Source organism: Aquarana catesbeiana, linkage group LG01 (genome assembly GCF_042186555.1).
Source record: "Aquarana catesbeiana isolate 2022-GZ linkage group LG01, ASM4218655v1, whole genome shotgun sequence".
NCBI lineage: Eukaryota > Metazoa > Chordata > Amphibia > Anura > Ranidae > Aquarana > Aquarana catesbeiana.
Genome location: NC_133324.1, coordinates 539,088,821 through 539,108,874, shown reverse-complemented (window position 1 = coordinate 539,108,874; position 20,054 = coordinate 539,088,821). Strand labels below are relative to the sequence as shown.

General features: G+C 42.8%; 1 protein-coding gene across 3 annotated transcripts in view; it reads left to right on the top strand.

Moving 5' to 3' along the window:
• Positions 1-20,054, top strand: part of KDM4B (lysine demethylase 4B) — a 566,075-nt gene that overhangs the window by 200,082 nt on the left and 345,939 nt on the right. For all 3 annotated transcript variants that reach the window (XR_012235533.1, XM_073594890.1, XM_073594882.1), the window contains exons 8-10: positions 16,379-16,482; positions 16,573-16,710; positions 16,845-17,035. Coding sequence is in view for 2 of the 3 variants with exons in the window: in XM_073594890.1 (XP_073450991.1) it covers positions 16,379-16,482; positions 16,573-16,710; positions 16,845-17,035 (433 nt within the window). In the remaining variant the exon portion in view is untranslated. The remainder of the gene's footprint in view (positions 1-16,378; positions 16,483-16,572; positions 16,711-16,844; positions 17,036-20,054) is intronic.

The window sequence follows — 20,054 nt, the reverse complement described above, 5'->3', positions numbered from 1 at the left end:
CAACCAAAACTGTCTCTTTACATCAAAAGTGGTTTTAGACCAGCTAGAAAAAAGCGATAATAAATTATAATCACTTGCAGAATTGAGCGATAGCGATTTGTGGGGAGATCCGTCATCAAACACTAAAAGTAATAAAAGCTAAAATTCTGCAACTGTGCAAATTTCAGTGTTTTTGATTTGATTACATTATTATATAATTTTTATTATTATTATATTATTATGTGTTTTAATTATTTATAGTTATTTATTGTATTATAATTTTTTATTTTGTTTTTCAAACTTTATCATACCCGGAATGTCTACTAGACTCTTGTTTGGACAGATTTAAGTGAACTATTCCTAAGAATTACAGGCCTACAATATGAAACGCCATATTTCTGTGCAAAATAATTGTACCGCTTTCAGCACCTAAAATCTGAAATAATCATACCGCCAGGGAGGTTAAAGAAAAAAAACATCATTGCTAGTTTGGGATATGTTCAGAGCCCACACATCTGATGACATAAAAAAATTGGCAAAATCTTCTCAAGTTACTTTGGCCGTTATTCCAGGTGGGCTTACATCTGTATTGCACCCCCTAGATGTGTGTTTAAATAAACCTTTCAAAGACTGTGTGCAAAAGATGTGGCATGAATGGATGTCAACTGGTCAAGCCCGACTGACAAAAGGTGGAAATCTGATGAAGCCCGACATAGAATTGATAGCAACGTGGGTTCGGGATGCATGGGAAGAGATTCCGGAGGACATGGTGCAACGCGCCTTCAAGAAATGTGGCATTAGTAATGCTATGGATGGCAGTGAAGACAGCACTTTGTTAGAGAACGACAGCAGTGACGGTGATGACTGCGAACTCAGTGATGTCTATGCTGAAACCTCACACCAGCTAATGCTGAAGCTCTGTTTGGACATGCAGATGATGAGGAGGAATCCAGTTTTGAAGGATTTTAACTCTTGTGTTTTAGCTTGGTTGCTGATTGAGCTAAGGTTTTTGTACTTTTAAAGTTATTGTTGATACCATATAGTTTTTATGGACCCTCTTTTCCACTTACAGAGCAAGTTTACTGTTTTTCTTTGAAATAAATATTCAAAAACATTATTTGTATCTATTTTTATTTTTGAAATTTACCGGTAGCTGCTGCATTTCCCATCCTAGGCTTATATTCGAGTCAATACGTTTTCCCAGTTTTTTGTGGTAAAATTAGGTGCCTCGGCTTATATTCGGGTCGACCTATACTCGAGTATATATGGTATAATGAAATCGATTCTTGATCTATGGCAGTAGTTTAGAAAGGATGACATTGGGTTTACATTCACTTTAAAGGTCTAGTTAGGAGGATATCAAGTAGGATTATTTGCAATGGAAAATTTAGAGTGGAAATACCCTGCGTTGTGGATCAGGTTATCCAATTAACAGAGGCTCAAGAGGAGTAGCAGATGTGTATTGCATGATCTGGCGTAAGGTTGTTTTTCTCTAAGGGTCCTTTCGCACTGGGGCGGGGGCGTGGTCAGCGGTAAAGCGCCGCTATTGTAAGCGACGCTTTACCGTCGGTATGCGGCCGCTAGCGGGGGGGTTTTACCCCCCCGCTAGCGGCCGAGAAAGGGTTAAAACCACCGCAAAGCACCTCTTCAGAGGCGCTTTGCCGGCGGTATAGCCACGCCGTCCCATTGATTTCAATGGGCAGGAGCGGTAAAGGAGCGGTATACACTCCGCTCCTTCACTGCTCCGAAGATGCTGCTAGCAGGACTTTTTTTACCGTCCTGCCAGCGCATAGCTCCAGTGTGAAAGCCCTCGGGGCTTTCACACTGGAATGAAAGCAGCGGCACTTTCGGGTCGGTTTGCAGGCGCTATTATTAGCGCAATAGCGCCTGCAAACCGCCCCAGTGTGAAAGGGCCCTAAGAAAAGATCATCTTCAGGTCTTGCAGATGATTATATTCGTATGAATATAGCTCTAATCACAGCGCTGTCCCAACCTTTACTTTTGTTGTGCCAGAAAATGCTTAAATGCAATAGTGAAAAACTTTGCTAGTCTAATTACATGTACCCATATACATGAAGTGATCCAAGTATATTCGGAAAGTTCAACACATCATGCTACAGTGCTTAAAAAAAAAAAAAAGCATTAAAGTGCTCCAGTGCAAATCAATTACTACAGTTCAGTCTATAAGCCTGCCATGTCCAAATCTATAGAAAGCAATCCACATGTAATCAGTTTCATCAAGTTCCATTAAAGTGCTGCAGTGAACATTCTTCTTATGGCATTCTTTATTCAAAAGTTCTCCAGTGCAAAAAACTTCTATGCAACAAAGTGCTTCTGTGCAATCTGTGATCTTATCGTGCTTCCTCCACCACTCTGTATGTGATAACACTCATCAGAACTTTGACTTTGTGCCTTTCAGCTACAAGGTCTCCAAAAGCTTATGGCTTTTGCCCTCCCGGGTCTCTGCAGGGGATCAAGCAGCTCCTCCTCTTCTTAAATATTATTCTTAAATATCTATATGCAGTGGTAAATGTAAATAATCAACTATATGGTTAGGGAGCAAAATCTCAAATCTACTCAGAGAATGACAGAAGAGATATACTGTATATACTATTAGAGGTTGAATCTGGTAAATATCAGACTCAGATCAAATTTTTATTTAACCACTTCAATACCAGGTACTTACCCCCCTTCCTGCCCAAGTAAATTTTCAGCTTTCAGCGCTGTCACTTTTTAAATGACAATTGCGCGGTCATGCTACACTGTACCCTAACAGATCTTGTAGTATTTTGTTCCCACAAATAGAGCTTTCTTTTGGTGGTATTTGATCACCTCTGCGGTTTTTATTTTTTGCTAAACAAATAAAAGACCAAATAAAAATAGTTTTTCTTTTGTTTCTGTTATAAAATTTGTAAAAAAGTAAGTTTTCTCCTTCAATGATGGGCACTGATAAGGTGGCACTGATATGCAGCACTGGGTACTCATAGGTGGCACTGGTGGGCACTGATAGGCGGCACTGGGCACTGAAAGGCTGCACTGATGGGTACTTATGTGTGGCACTGATAGGCAGCACTGCTGGGCAGTGATAGGCGGCACCAATGGGCACTGATGGCTGGTACTGATTGCACTGATGGCACTGGCAGGCATTATTAATGGGCACTGATTGGCATCTGCCTGGGCACTGATTGGCATATCACTGGTGGTCTAGGGTGGCATACCTGTTGGGGTTCCTTTTGTGGGCATCCCGGGTGGTCCTGAGCGGGCATCTGCGGGGGGGGGTTGGCTGCGCTGATAAACAATCAGCACAGATACCCTGCCCCCCCCTGTCAGGAGAGCAGCCAATGGGCTCTCCTCTACTTCAGTCAGGATAACTGAACCACTTCCCGGCCGTCATTTTGCTATAGGCTGGGCGGGAAGTGGTTAAAGCAAAAGAAATAAAAATAGACTGTTTCCTGATTTTCAGACAGAACTGTAATATATTATGTACGACAGACTCCCTTGTCATAGGCAGGTGGCTTGATAAAAGCTACCTGCGCCTGCTGTCACTAATGCTGGCCTTACAAAAACAATGTCTTCCTTTAAAAATATTTCCATTTTAAGAACCTTCGTTCGATTTTCCAATAGTTAGTGGGGTCAAATTGACGTTCGTTTTCAACCACAGTGAAGGGAAAATTTGAAGGAGCAGAACAGAAAACTTCTTGTACAAAAAAGGAATTTTCAGACCGTTTGTTGTTTTCGTTCAGAAATTACATTCATTTTAAAACGGAATGTTAAAAGCAAGTGAAATTTTCAAACGAGATGCTTTCATTCAGTGAATGTACAAAGATTTTTCATATGAATATTCTCGTCTGAAAATCGATACGTGTATGGCCAGCATAAGGCTTGGTTCACACCTATGCAATTTGCTTTTGATCCATTTCTGCAGTGCTTTTTGCGATCATTTTTTTTTTATTATTTTTTTTTTTTATTTTCTGCGATTTGCATTTTGTTATGCCTTTGTTTTGGCCAATTTGTTGGGCAAATTAAAAAACGCCAATCACAGCAAAAAGCACTACATGCATTTTTGCAGCTTCTCCATTAAAGTCTATTGAACAAAAAAAACGTTTTGCATTTGAAAAAAGTCCTTGACCCTTTCCAAATATGCAGCAGCTGAAAAAAGCATAGATGTGAACTTGTCCCATAGGAAACCATGTTAAATGAACTGTATTGCGTTTTCTGCAAAAAGCACCAAAAAATGCATAGGAGTGAACCAGTGTTAATTTCGCCGACTAAAATACGACTAAAACAATCCAGATGACTAAAATACAACTAAAACAGCATTTTAGTCAAAAGACTGACTAAAACTAAATTGAAAATTGACATAAAAATTAACACTACTCTGCTGGCCATTTCAAAATCGGCAACATAATTCCATCCAGAGCCTGTAATAGCACATTCACGTTTAACTACTTAAGGACCGGAGGGATTTACCCCCTTAATGATCAGGCCATTTTTTGCGATACGGCACTGCTTCGCTTTAACTGACAATTGCGTGGTCGTGCAGTGCTATATCCAAACAAAATTTATGTCCTTTTTTTTTCCCACAACTAGAGCTTTCTTTTGGTGGTATTTGATCACCTCTGTGTTGTTTTATTTTTGTGCGATGAACAAAATGACAATTTTGATGAAAAAATATTTTTTTTACTTCTGCTATAATACATATCCAAAAAAAAATAAAAAAACGAATTTATTCATTTAGGCCAATATGTCTTCTTCTACATATTTTTGGTAAAAAAAATCTCAATAGGTGTATATTGATTGGTTTGCGCAAAAGTTATCGCGTCTACAAACTATGGGATTGATTTAGGGATATTTTTTTTTTTTTTTTTTAATGTTTTTACTGGTAATGGCGATCTGCATTTTTTTTTTTTTTTTTTCTCGACTGCGACATTGCGGCGGACAAATCTGATCCCAAATTACACAAATCTGTCCCCAAACGGGGATCACTGGGAACAGCAGATCTCTGAGATGTCCCCTGTCAGAACGGGTATCCGCCTGGTTTACAATGGCAGATCTCCGTTCTGCCTCTGTGTACAGCGATCGCGGGTGGCCGGCAGACGAGTCTGCCGGACCCACGGGTGCACTCCCGCAATCTCACATACACGGACTGACGTAAAGGTAAGTCTGTTCACGCAGGAGAGCCGACCTGCTGCAGTAGAAGTACAGCGGCTGGTCGGCAAGTGGTTAAATATGTATTGCACTACCCCATCAGGATACGTAAGGGGCATCTACTAAGCTGCTGAAAGAGGAAAAAATTAAGAAAAAGGCTTTTCTTTATTTTTTCTTAATATTCAATGTTGGTAATATATTCAGATAATATGTGCAATGGCATTACAGCCAATAGAGTTTACAGGTTTTTGTATTTTAAAGCTGTACTAATATTTGTCAAAAAACAAGATTTTTGTTTATGAAATTTGGTTTTATTTTTAACCACTTGTCGCTCGCCATATAGCAAAATGACGGCTGTAAAGTGGTTTCATTATCCTGACTGGGCGTCATACAATGTCCATCAGGATAAGCTGCTAGCGCACGCGGCGATCGGTGGTGTGTCAGTCTGACGCACCGCATCTCCGATCTAGGTAAAGAGCCTATGACGTAGGCTCTTTACCATGTGATCAGCTGTGTCCAATCACAGCTGATCACAGTGGAAACAGAGCCGTTTATTGACTTTTCCTCCACTTGCACTGACAGGCGCAAGTAGAGGAGAGCCGATCCGCTGCTCTCCTGACGGGGGGTCTGCGGTGATAATCAGCGCATTGATTATCAGTGCAGACCCATCGAGGATGCCCACTTCAGACCACCAGGGGAGCCCACCAGGAGGTGCCAATCAATGCCCATTAAGATGGCACTTTGTGCTCATCAATGCTACCTGCCAGTGCTGCCTATCGGAGCCCATCAGTGCTGCGTATAAGTGTCTCACCAGTGCCTGTCAGTGCAGCCTTATCAGTGCTCATCAGTGAAGGAGAAAGCTTACTTATTTACAAAGTTTTGTAACAGAAATTAAGAAAAATGTATTTTTATTCAAAATTTTCGGTCTTTTTATTTGTAACGCAAAAAATAAAAACCCCAGTAATGACCAAATGCCACCAAAAGAGAGCTCTATTTGTGGGAAAAAAAATTATAAAAATTTTGTTTGGGTACCGTGTCACATGGCCGCGCAATTGTCATTCAAAATGCGGCAGCGATGAAAACTTAAAATTGGCCTGGGCAGGAGGGGGGGGGGGGAGTGCCCTGTATTGAAGTGGTTAACCACTTCAGCCCCGGAAGGTTTTACCCCCTTCCTGACCAGAGCACTTTTTACAATTTGGCACTGCGTTGCTTTAACTGCTAATTGCACGGTCATGCAGTGCTGTACCCAAACGAAATTTACATCCTTTTTTTTCCCACAAATAGAGCTTTCTTTTGAAGGTATTTGATCACCTCTGCGGTTTTTATTTTTTGCGCTATAAACAGAAAAAGACCGAAAATTTTGATAAAAATATTTTCTACTTTTTGTTATAAATAAAATCCAATAAACTCAATTTTAGTCATACATTTAGGCCAAAATGTATTCAGCCACATGTCTTTGGTAAAAAAAAAGTCAATAAGCGTATATTTATTGGTTTGCGCAAAAGTTATAGCGTCTACAAACTAGGGTACATTTTCTGGAATTTACACAGCTTTTAGTTTATGACTGTCTATCTAATTTCTTGAGGTACTAAAATGGCAGGGCAGTACAACCCCCCCCCATGACCCTATTTTGGAAAGTAGACACCCCAAGGAAATTGCTGAGAGGCATGTTGAGCCCATTGAATATTTAATTTTTTTTGTCCCAAGTGATTGAATAATGACAAAAAAAAAATATTTTACAAAAAGTTGTCACTAAATGATATATTGCTCACACATGCCATGGTTATATGTGGAATTGCACCCCAAAATGCATTTTGCTCCTTCTCCACCGCCTTTAGGGTTTCTAAGGGCGTAAATTTTTGATTTCACTCCTCACTACCTATCAGTTTCGAAAGGCCATAAAATGCCAAAATGGCACAACCCCCCCAATGACCCCATTTTGTAAAGTAGACACCCCAAGCTATTTGCTGAGAGGAACGGTGAGTATTTTGCAGCTCTCGTTTGTGTTTGAAAATTAAGAAAGAAAAGAAAAAAATGTATTTTTTTTTTTTCAATTTTCAAAACTTTCAAAAAGTGAGGTCTGCTAAATACTCACCATACCTCTCAGCAAATAGCTTAGCTTGGGGTGTCTACTTTCCAAAATGGGGTCATTTGGGGGGGGGGGGGGTTGTGCCATCTGGGCATTCCATGGCCTCCGGATCTGTGATAGGCAGTGAGGAATGAAATCAAAAATTTACACCCTTAGAAACCATGAAGGTGGTGCTTGGCTTTCGGGTCCTGTACGCGGCTAGGCTCCCAAAAAGTCTCACATGTGGTATCCCCGTACTCAGGAGAAACAACCAAATGTATTTTGGGGTGTAATTTCACATATGCCCATGGCATGTTTCAGCAATATATCATTTAGTGACAACTTTGTGCAAAAAAAAAAAAAAAATTGTCTTTTTCCCGCAACTTGTGTCACAATATAAAATATTCCATGGACTCTACATGCCTCTCTACTTTCCAAAATGGGGTCATTTGGGGGGGGGGTTTGAACTGTCCTGGCATTTTATGCACAACATTTAGAAGCTTATGTCACACATCACCCACTCTTCTAACCACTTGAAGACAATGCCCTTCCTGATACTTTTTGTTTACATGAAAAAATTATTTTTTTTTGCAAGAAAATTACTTTGAACCCCCAAACATTATATATTTTTTTAAAGCAAAGGCCCTACAGATTAAAATGGTGGGTGTTTCATTTTTTTTTTTCACACAGCGAATTTTCAAACACATTTTTTTGGGAAAAAACACACTTTTTTAAAAAATTTTAATGCACTAAAACACACTATATTGCCCAAATGTTTGATGAAATAAAAAAAAGATGATCTTAGGCTGAGTACATGGATACCAAACACTACATGCTTTAATATAGCGACAAACTACATACATTTTTAAAAGCCTTTACAGGTTACCACTGTAGCTTTACAGAGGAGGTCTACTGCCAAAATTGCTGCCTTCGATCTGACCTTCGTGATGATACCTCACATGCATGGTGCAATTGCTGTTTACATTTGACGCCAGACCGACGCTTGCGTTCGCCTTTGCGCGAGAGTAGGGGGGGACAGGGGTGCTTTTTTTTTTTTTTGCTTTTTTATCTTATTTTTATCTCGCTTTTTTTAAACTGTTCTTTTCATTTTTTTTTTTTTTTTTTTGTCATTTTTAATATCTCAGGGAATGTAAATATCCCCTATGATAGCAATAGGTAGTGACAGGTACTCTTTTTTGAAAAGATTGGGGTCTATTAGACCCCAGATCTCTCCTCTGCCCTCAAAGCATCTGACCACACCAAGATCGGTGTGATAAAATGCTTTCCCAATTTCCCAATGGCGCTGTTTACATCCGGCGAAATCAAAGTCATGAAATGCTCGTAGCTTCCAGTTTCTTAGGCCATAGAGATGATTGGAGCCATTCTGGTCCCTGATCAGCTCTATGGTCAGCTGGTCGAATCACCGGCTGCATTCTCGGGTTCCCTGTTGGGACAGGAGAGCCAGAGAAAAACATGGAAGACGGTGGGGGGGGGGGGGGGGGGTGACGACATTCCCTCCCACTGTTTGCAAAAGCAGTCTAGAGGCTAATTAGCCACTAGGATTGCTTTTACATGAAAGCCAACCGCTGGCTGAAAAGAATGATACCAAGATGATACCTAAACCTGCGGGCATCATTCTGGTATAACCACTCAAAATCCAGCAACATACCAGTACGTTGCTGGTCCTTGTTGGGCATATATTGTAATCTTTTTTTTTTTTTTTTTTTTCATGCAGCCTGTGGGCTGAACGAAAAAAGACATTGATTGGTGGGTATGCCCACCAATAGAATACCTCCCTTAATGCACCCACTTCTAATGATGGGCATACATGCACCATTTATATATGCCGAAGCATGGGGGCCTCCCCTCCAAAGTTAGGAGCAAATCGCTCCTCCGCCCCTGCTGCCCCCATGCTTCGGCATATATGCTCTTTTTTTTAAACTGTGGCGGTAAAATCACCCCCTACAGCGCTGGAGTCACGGCTTTATGTATCGTGGGAGCAAACGCTGTTGCTGTCAAGATAAATCCGCGCTGCAACTGAATGGCGTACCTGCTAAGCAAATGATGGTAAACAATAAAATAAAGTAAAATTGCAGTATAACAGTAAGACAATACCATACCTGCAAAGCAAATACAAAAAAAACAAAGTAAAAAATAAAACATTTTTTAACGCAACCTGTGCCTAAAATATATATATATGCCGAAGCATGGGGGCATCCACCTGCAAAAGGTAGGAGCAAATCGCTCCTCCGCCCCTGCTGCCCCTATGCTTCGGCATGTATGCTCTTTTTTTTTTAACTGTGGTGGTGAAATCCTCAGACAGCGCTGGAGTCACGGCTTTATGTATCGTGGGAGCAAACGCTGTTGCTGTCAAGATAAATAAGTCCGCACTGCAGCTGAACGGCGTACCTGAAAACAAAAAAATGGTTAACCATAAAACACAGTAAACAGTAAAGTATAAAAAAATTACATACCTGAAAAGCAAACATGATAAAACATAACAATAAAACAAAACATTGCAGAATAGAATACAGTAAAAAAGAGCAGAACGAGAGAGAGAGAGAGAAAATAATAAAACGACAGCTATTTTTGTGGGGGTTTTTTTTTGTGTATTTTTTTATTTTTTACTTTTTTTTTTTTTTTTAACATTTTTATTTGTAACTGTAATGATTCGGTTCCAGGTTCGGGTCTCTCAAAATGCGATGGCATCTTGGGAGACCCTGTGAAAGTGTGCCTAGTCTGTGCAATGTTGTACCCTACTCTAAAACTCAGCTAGTGTATTGTAGCGCTCAAAACATTCACCAATGCAAAGACCAGGATTGTCAGGACAGGAGGGACAATAATAGCGGGTGTCACATCTATATCCACGCTTTCTACAGACACATTTTCTTTGGGGGGCTCGTTGGGTAGGGGTACTCATAAGGAAAATGCCTCTCATGCAGCCGGCTTACTGCATTTGGATTGGGAAGGTGAGGTGGAGCACCGTCTGGAAACAGAAGGGCTCTGACGATCTCTTGCTGGAATTTAAGGAAGGATCTAGTCCGTCCTGAAGCTCTGTATAGCACATGAGCGTTCAGCAAAGCCAATTGAAATAAGTATACAGACACTTTTTTTATACCAGCGTCTGGCCTTACGGCAACTAGGTATGGTGCCAACAACTGGTCATTGAGGTCCACCCCTCCCATATTTTGGTTATATTCATGGACACAGAGGGGTTTCTCCACAACACCAGTCGCCGTAGTAATTTGGCCATAATGGACCATAATGGGTTTAAAAAAAATAAAAATAGCCCTTTATAGTCCAAAAAGAGCAGACAATCGTTACTATAAGGGGTTCATTTATACTGTGAAACAGTGAAAGCAATAATAAATAATACTTTTTATATATATATATTTTCCATATTTATCGGCGTATAACACGCACCTTTTTACCCTGAAAATAGTGGGTAAATCGTGCCTATGTGTTATAAGCTGATATCTGTATTTTTACAACAGGGGGCGGGGATTGGGCGGTCCCACCTATTGGGAGGGTGTCAGGCCGGCCTCTCCTGGCCATGGAACAGCGCTGCCAGTAAAGGTAACAAAATACCACTGCAGTGCCAGCCCCCTGTGGCACACCGCTCCCCCTACGTAACCCAATGTAATCGAAGCTTATGAATCTGCTCGCTGTGGCTGCTCTCCTCCTCCCACTCCGCCTCCTCCTCGTGTGTAGATTTTGATTGGAGGAGGAGAGCGGTCACGTGACCCTCAATGAAGGAGAGGAGAGCAGTCACATGACCGGGTCCATGTGAGAGAGCTGCTCAGTGGCGCTAATGGAGGTATGTGAGTGACACAGGAGGAGCGGTGTAGGAGAAGGGGCTGACAGTGTGAAGTTCTCTCAACTCTAGAGTATGCCCGCAGCGCTGTCCCTGTCCTAGCGCTGCGAGTGCAGGGGGGGGGCCTTTATAATGAAAGGGGGCTGTTTATGTTATACAGGGGTCTGTGTACTATGCAGGGGGGCTGTGTAAATATATTAAAGTAGTACTAAAAGCTGAGACTTTCTTTTTTTTTTTTTCATGGATATGTCATTTAAAATATAATGAACAATGCTGGTAAAAGTTTACTTTAAATGTAATTGTAATGTGTTCTATTACCTCCAGTCTATCAGCCTCCACCTTCTCTGGGTTCGGATGCTGATCTTCCCTACACAGAGCCCTTAAAGTGATTTTTTTTTTTTTTTTAAAACAACAAACATGTTATACTTGCCTACTCTGTGTGTGTGTAATAGTTTTGCACAGAGCAGCCCTGATTCTCCTCTTCTGGGGTCCCCCACCGATGCTTCTGGCTCCTCCTGCCTTCAGAGTGCCCCAAAAGCAATCTGCAAAGTATAGTATAGAGTGCCCCTATAGCAAGGTAAAAAAAACTTCTGCCTTTAGAGCCACTCACTACCAGCCCAGGACTACATGTCCCATGAGGCATTGCTCCTCTCACATTCACAAGTTCTCAGGCACTTACTGACATGTATGGATGGTGTACAGTACCGAGCTGTATGTGGGTTTCACTGTTTCCTGATATGTAAACAAATAATTTCTATATGCAGGCCCACTAATCGGCTGACCAGCTAATCGATTATGAAAATAGTTGACAACTATTTTCATAATTGATTAGTTGTCAATTAAGCAATTAGTTGCTTCCCCCTAATCACTATAGTTTAGTGTATAAGCTTGTCATGTCCACATGTCTCCCTCCTCTGACCCTAGCCCTTCCAGCTTTTTGCACTGCAAGGCTGACTGGTCCCCAGTATGCACATTAATAATTAGTAGTGCCCACACCCTGGTGGACACATCAATTTATTATGTGTCTATGTCCCTGCTCACATGTTTCCTCAGTAGTGTGCACATCTCAACACTCTATGCACTCATTTGCACTTCTTCCCGGTGTTCAGTTTGCTCACATTTAGAATTGTAAACAAACTGGGTCAAGTGGGGAGTGTTAAAAATAAAACAAAAGAAAAAAAAAAAAACAGGAGTTGCGCTGCTGTTTAGATCTTGGTGATTGTGTTTGGTACAAGCGATTTCTCCTCTTCTTTGGGAACTTAAGGCTTCATGTACACTGCAGCTGGTAAGCAGACATTTAAGAGCAGTTGGGTGTTTTTTTCAGCAATCCCTGAACTCTCCTCTATTATGTTATAGAGAGAGAGAGATCTTGCAGCCCACAATATACAGGGTTCTGGAAAGTGGTTAGAAATTACTGATGTGGCATGGATGGGCACAGATCAGTGCTGTGGGAACTTCAGATCCAGCCCACAGCGCTGCTGCACCCGCTCCTTCCTCTCCTTGCACTCTGTACCGATCAGTGCAAGAAGAGGGGAGGAGCTGAACCGGACATGTGGTAAAGCAAAGCTGTCATTGGCCCTTTACCCTTACCCAACGGTCACAGACATTCCTGGGAGCGCGATTCTGGGAGGATGTCATATGACGCCCTCCCAGAGCTATCCGACCACGCTGTAGCTGTCATGCGGCTATGGTCCGGTCAGTAACTGGTTAAATAATGGGGTTGATTTCCTGTGTGCAAAACCAGTGGCTACTCCGGTCTGCTTGCTGCAGTGTGTGGACCAGCAAGTCTGAGACACCTGGTCTGAACCTCCCACAGAGGCAGTGTTACCCTCCTCCTATTACAAGCCAAGCTGGAGCTGTCAAGTTCCTTTAAAGCATTTAAATCCATACATGCCGTGCAACCACACAGGTAGGAAGGGGATACAGACCTCACTAAAGACATTAAGATTGCACTGTGACAGCCCAGACATCAGTGATCGGTATTAACTGTGCCAATCATAGAAGACACACAGGGGAGAGATAAAGAATTGTATGGTCTTTCTGTAAGAGCAGAGGAGCACAGGGAGGAGCTATACAGACCTAACCCCATAGCTGCTGGGGAGGGAGCTCACCCTGTGGCTAACAGTTAACCCCTCAATTGCCAGACACCTTTACCTTGTACTACTTAAAGCACCCACTGATTACCTTAACTGCCTGGCAATTGAGGGGTTAAATGTTAGCCACGGGGTCAGCTCCCTCCCAGCAGATATGGGGTTAAAGTGGTGTTCCAGCCGAAATTATACTTTTTAAATAAAAATATCCCTATAATACACAAGCTTAATGTATTCTAGTAAAGTTAGTCTGTAAACTAAGGTCTGTTTTGTTAGTTTATAGCAGTAGTTTGTTATTTTATAAACTTACAGCAGGCCGTGCCCAACTTAAGTCTGGGCATCTGAAGCCAGACTGTATTTCTTCCTGGATCTCATCCTTGCAGATCTCGCACATGCTCAGTGCAGCACAAGCAGTGTAATAGGTTTCAGGTCAGGTTTCCATAGCAACGGCAGTGTCAGAGGAAGTTGCCGCCCCTTCCCAGAAGGCATTGCAAACAGGAAATGATGCGATGGGCCGCGGCCAGGGAGGAGGAAGTGAAAAATGAATAAAGCAGATATACAGTAAGTGCTGAGAAAAATATAAAAATATCCAATTCGTTTACAGTGCACAGTTTAGTGAGGGATGCTGAAGAGTTGTAAAAGTGGGTGGAACTCCACTTTAAGTCTGTACAGCCACTCAGCTCCTTCCCATTCTCCTCTGCTTTTACAGAAAGACCATAAATCTCTTTATCTGGCCCCTGTGAGATCTGTACCCCCTGCCTGCCTGTGTGGTTGCCCACATGTAACATGTATGGAGTTAAATGCTTTGAGGGAACTTGTCAACCCCAGCTCAGTTTGTCACTGTGTGAGTGAAGTAAGCGGGCATTCCCTGGAGTTAATCTCCTTTTCAGTGGGTTGGGGGAGAATAAGTCATGGGACACACGTGAATAAAAAGCTGCCTGTGAGACTGGCAAACCTAGAGAACGAAAATAAGTTTGATTTATCTAGTCCTGCTTTTGTGTCAGTGAGCTATGGGTGAGTACTCAGGCTCAGTGTACCCACCCACATACAGGCCCGGACTGGCCATAGGGCAGACTGGCATTTGCCCGGTGGGCCGGGGCCGCCTGCTCCGTGGCAAGTTGATGATCATGCCCAGCAGCGGGAGGTAAGCGGCGAGGTTACAAGGACAAGGTTAACACAGGGAGAGGCCGCTGCTCGCCTAATGCTATGCCTGTGTCTTCTCCGGCAGAACTAGCGGCTGCATGGGCTGAGCTGTGTCTCTCTCACACACAGCTCAGCTTCAGAGGCAACGCTGACAGTTCCGCTCTCCGCTCCTACGGGCTGCTCCTCCGGCCATGGGCGTCTGCACAGTGCGGCAAGGGGGGGGAGAGCTGCCGGCCACTGTCAGGATGTTTCCTCCGCTCGCCACCCCTTCCCCTTTCTCATATTGGCAGCACGGGAGAAGAGAACGCTTCCTGCCTGTTCTTCTTCCCTCCCCATTGGCCACAGCGGAGGGCCAATCAGAAGAAACTAGAAGGGGGATCATGGGAAATGTAGTCCTGCAGATTAGTTGCCCAATTGTTCTCAGCAGGGAGCTGGCTACAGTCCCCAGCATTGCATCTGCTTGGGGGAAAAGAGAAAACCCGGAAACAAGCTGGGAGTGCTACAGCAGCTACTACAGGAGACATGGAAAGAGGACTGTGCTGGCGGAAATAATGGCCCTAGCACCACCAGAGAGAGCCATGCTGTACCCGCGCCACCAAAGAGAGCCATGCTGTACCCGCGCCACCAAAGAGAGCCATGCTGTACCCGCGCCACCAAAGAGAGCCATGCTGTACCCGCGCCACCAAAGAGAGCCATGCTGTACCCGCGCCACCAAAGAGAGCCATGCTGTACCCGCGCCACCAAAGAGAGCCATGCTGTACCCGCGCCACCAAAGAGAGCCATGCTGTACCCGCGCCACCAAAGAGAGCCATGCTGTACCCGCGCCACCAAAGAGAGCCATGCTGTACCCGCGCCACCAAAGAGAGCCATGCTGTACCCGCGCCACCAAAGAGAGCCACGCTGTACCTTCGCCACCAGAGAGAGCCACGCTGTACCTTCGCCACCAGAGAGAGCCACGCTGTACCTTCGCCACCAGAGAGAGCCACGCTGTACCTTCGCCACCAGAGAGAGCCACGCTGTACCTTCGCCACCAGAGAGAGCCACGCTGTACCTTCGCCACCAGAGAGAGCCACGCTGTACCTTCGCCACCAGAGGGCGCCACGCTGTACCCGCGCCACCAGAGGGCGCCACGCTGTACCCGCGCCACCAGAGGGCGCCACGCTGTACCCGCGCCACCAGAGGGCGCCACGCTGTACCCGCGCCACCAGAGGGCGCCACGCTGTACCCGCGCCACCAGAGGGCGCCACGCTGTACCCGCGCCACCAGAGGGCGCCACGCTGTACCCGCGCCACCAGAGGGCGTGAACCTCTCTCCCTCTCTGAAAAAGAGACACGCTGTACCCGCGCCACCAGAGGGAGCGAACCTCTCTCCCTCTCTGAAAAAGAGACACGCTGTACCCGCGCCACCAGAGGGAGCGAACCTCTCTCCCTCTCTGAAAAAGAGACACGCTGTACCCGCGCCACCAGAGGGAGCGAACCTCTCTCCCTCTCTGAAAAAGAGACACGCTGTACCCGCGCCACCAGAGAGAGCGAACCTCTCTCCCTCTCTGAAAAAGAGACACGCTGTATTGCACCATCAGAGAGAGAGTAGGTCAGTGTCATTGGACAGTGTGGGCACAATAGGGGACAGACAGTACTAGCATTGTAAGGCCACAATAGGACCGGGACACTGTAATATAAAGGGGACTGCACTGTAAAGGGGCACTATAATCATTGCAGTGCCCCCTTTACAGTGCAGTCCCCTTTATATCACAGTGCCCCTGCACATTACGGTGTGGAGGACCGACACCAGGCACCCCCGCGAATGTCTACTGACACTGTCCCTGTCTGGGCTTGCTCACATACACTACAGTTCCCATCATGCCAAGTGAATTGTAGTTTGTAAAGTGAAGAGTGAGAGGACAGGATGTGACGTCAACGCTGAAGCTGTTATCTTTTAAATTAAAGTGATGTCATCATGCATTTTCTACTTTACTTTTCTCCTAAACGGTGAGTGCATTAACTGTTCAGTGTTTTATATAATTGAACTTTTGTGGTATCCCGGAAATCACTTTAAATGTTTCTTATAAACTTTTTTTGTCCTGCCTGCTTAAGTTGTTGTACGTTTCTCTTAGTTACTAGGTGTTTCCATCCACAGGTTTTTTTCCTGGCAGTTCTCAAGGGTGTGATGCTTTTCTGAGACACAAAATGACTCTAATTTCCCCTTCCATTTTGAAGAAATATGGGATTCCTTTTGACCGGGTGAGTTCTGTTATAAAAGTGTTGGTCTTTGCAGATGACTTATTCTTTGCAGATTATTTACTATTTGTGTGTGTATGTTTTTGTAAGTAGATCACACAAGAAGCTGGCGAGTTTATGATAACTTTTCCATATGGATATCATGCTGGATTTAATCATGGATTCAACTGTGCAGAATCCACAAATTTTGCCACATTGCGCTGGATTGACTATGGCAAAATGGCTACCCAGGTAGAGCAATTGTATTTGTTTTTCTTTTATTTATGACTTAGTATTTGTTTTATCACTTAATTCAAGTTATTTATTAATTCATTATTTTGTATATCTACTCTCTCTCATATATTCTTTTAAATTTCTGCTCTTAGTGTACATGTCGGAAAGACATGGTCAAGATTTCTATGGATGTGTTTGTGAAGTTCCTTCAACCTGATCGATATCAAACGTGGAAACAAGGAAAAGATTTCACCTCCCTAGATCATCTGAAACCAACTGAATTAACAAGTCCTGAGCTGGAGGCTTGGTTTAAGAGAAAAGCCCAGGGAAAAGCTGGTCGTAGGTATGTACAAACAGTATAGAAGTGTTTGTAGTGATGTGTCTAGAACTTGGATGTGTAAAAACCCAAATATCTTTCAGGTTACTGGTTAAAATTGATAGGAGCCTGTCCATTTCCTACCAACTGAATTCTAAGCTGTTAATATATTTTCTGTGATGCTTATAGGTTGGTAAGAATCCAGTGTTTCTGGTTTAACCTTCTGGCAAATAAAGAAGGATAATTGGCAGCCCTAGGGAAATCTGTGCAGAATCAAAAGGGAGCAAATATAGACAGAGTATAGGAAAATATACAGAGCGTAAGTATCTAGAGATATTAAATGATTTTATCTACTCCTGCCAAAATCATCTCATTGCCCAAAGTATTTGTATGTGTAGGAAACCTTGTAATCTGCATGTGAGAGCCGTATTACTTTAATAGCACCATCTGGAAAAAAACGAGATTCACTTTCTGATGTAAAAATTGGCGCTGCGCTGTTCTTTAACAAAAAACTTATGCTGCTAGAGGTAGTAGTACAAAGGTAAATGAACACGTAAAATCATATAAACATATAAAAAAACAGAAACAATATAAGAATAAGTACAATCAATATAGAGCACTTCTATACCCAATAGGTGCAGTGTGATATTCCACAATAATCGGTGGTAATAGCAAAGTGCAAGAAAATCATTCAATAAAGACTTCAGGCCAGATGTGATAAGTATCTTACTGGAAACACTAAAATCAATATACAATCACTAAAAACCTCAATGGAACGTGCAAGTAGGCAAAAAACATTGTGCAAAAAACAGCAATTAATAAATTAAATGTGCAACGTGCAATCAATATGTGCAAAAATCGCAAATGCAGTGTATAATAAACATATAACTAGGGTTGTCCCAATACCACTTTTTTCAGGACCGAGTACAAGTACCGATACTTTTTTCAAGTACTCGCCGATACCGATTACCGATACTTTTTTTATTTTTTAAATGTCACGTAACAGTTTTTTGTTTTTTTTTAACCATGCTTTCTTTTTTTTCGGGGGGGGGGGGGTGGGGGGAGGGGGTGAACGGTGTCTGTGTGTTTTTTTTTTTTTTTTTTTTTATTTACAATTTTTATTTTTTACAATAATATTTTTTTTATTCATTTTTGCAATATGTTTTTTTTTTTTAATCAGTCCTGTTGGGGGGCTTTGGTGAGATATCAGGGGTCTTAACAGACCTCTGATATCTCCCCCTTGAGACAGAGAAAGAGACCGAGGATAGAGATTCCCCAGTCCCTTTCTCTGCAGCCTCAGCTGCACTGAGAATGAATGGAGAGAAGACAGCGGCTCCTCTCCATTCATAAACTGACACTTCGTAATCACAAGAGATTACAATGTTTCAGTTATGTGAATAGACAGAGTCAGCTGACTCTGTCTATTCACAAACGAAGGAGGAGGAGGACAGCACAACGGAGGGGGACAGCGGAGGGGCACAGCAGAACGGAGGAACGGAACGGAGGGGGACAGAAGGAGAGGGGGACATTGGAACGGAGGGGGACAGAGGAACGGAGGAACAGTACTGAGGGGGACAGAGGAACGGAGTGGGCATGGAGGAGGATGCAGTGACAGTCAGCGGTGATCGCGTGTGGGGGAGTTACAGGCACCGATCACCGCTGTATGTCACTGAAAGCCGCGGGGGGGAAGCTTGTAACTCCCCCACACGCCGATCACCGCTGACTGTCATAGTATCCTCCCCTTGTATGTCCCCGCCCCCTACAGGTATAATCACTCCCCTAGGAAACATTTAACCCCTCGTCTCCCCCTAGTGGTTAACCCCTTCCCTGCCTGTCACATTTATACATATAATCAATGCAATTTTATAGCATTGATCGCTGTATAAATGTGAATGGTCCCAAAAATGTGTCGAAAGTGTCCGCCATAATGTCGCAGTCACGAAAAAAAATCGCGATCGCCGCTATTACTAGTAAAAAAAATAAATATTTTTTTTTAAAAAATGCCATAAATCTATCCCGTATTTTGCAGACGATATAACTTTTGTGCAAACCAATCAATATACGCTTATTGCGATTTTTTTTTTTTTTTTTTTTTTTACCAAAAATATGTAGAAGAATACGTATCGGCCAAAACTGAGGAAAAAATTTGTTTTTTTTAAAAAAAAATTAGGATATTTATTATAGCAAAAAGTAAAAAATGTGTTTTTTTTCAAAATTGTCGCTCTTCTTTTGTTTATAGCGCAAAAAATAAAAACCGCAGAGGTGATCAAATACCACCAAAAGAAAGCTCCATTTGTGGGGAAAATGGACGTCATTTTTGTTTGGGTGCAACGTCGCACGACCGCGCAATTGTCGTTTAAAATGCGACAGCGCTGAAAACTAAAAATTGGTCTGGGAAGGAAGGGGGTGAAAATGCCCTGTATTGAACCGGTTAAGAGGATTTGATCGCATTGGACTACATTCCCAGTCCCATTATATATTTTGCATGTTTGCCTTTGTTTGAATTTTCCCAAGTTCTACAGTGGACTTATTTTGGTTATATGTTTATTATACACTGCATTTGCGATTTTTGCACATATTGATTGCACATTTAATTTATTAATTGCTGTTTTTTGCACAATGTTTTTTGCCTACTTGCACTATCCATCAAGGTTTTTAGTGACTGTATATTGATTTTAGTGTTTCCAGTAAGATACTTATCACATCTGGCCTTAAGTCTTTATTGAATGATTTTCTTGCACTTTGCACTTTGCACTTTGCTATTCCCACCGATTATTGTGGAATATCACACTGCACCTATTGGGTATAGAAGTGCTCTATATTGATTGTACTTATTCTTATATTGTTTCTGTTTTTTTTTATATCATTTTACGTGTTCATTTACCTTTGTACTACTACCTCTAGCAGCATAAGTTTTTTTGTTAAAGAACAGCACAGCACCAATTTTTACATACCTTATTTCTATTGCTGTATGGGCCGAGTTTGACCTATATTCGGTGCTTGCAGCAGTTCAACGTTCATTGCCCTTCGTTTACATGGTAGCGCA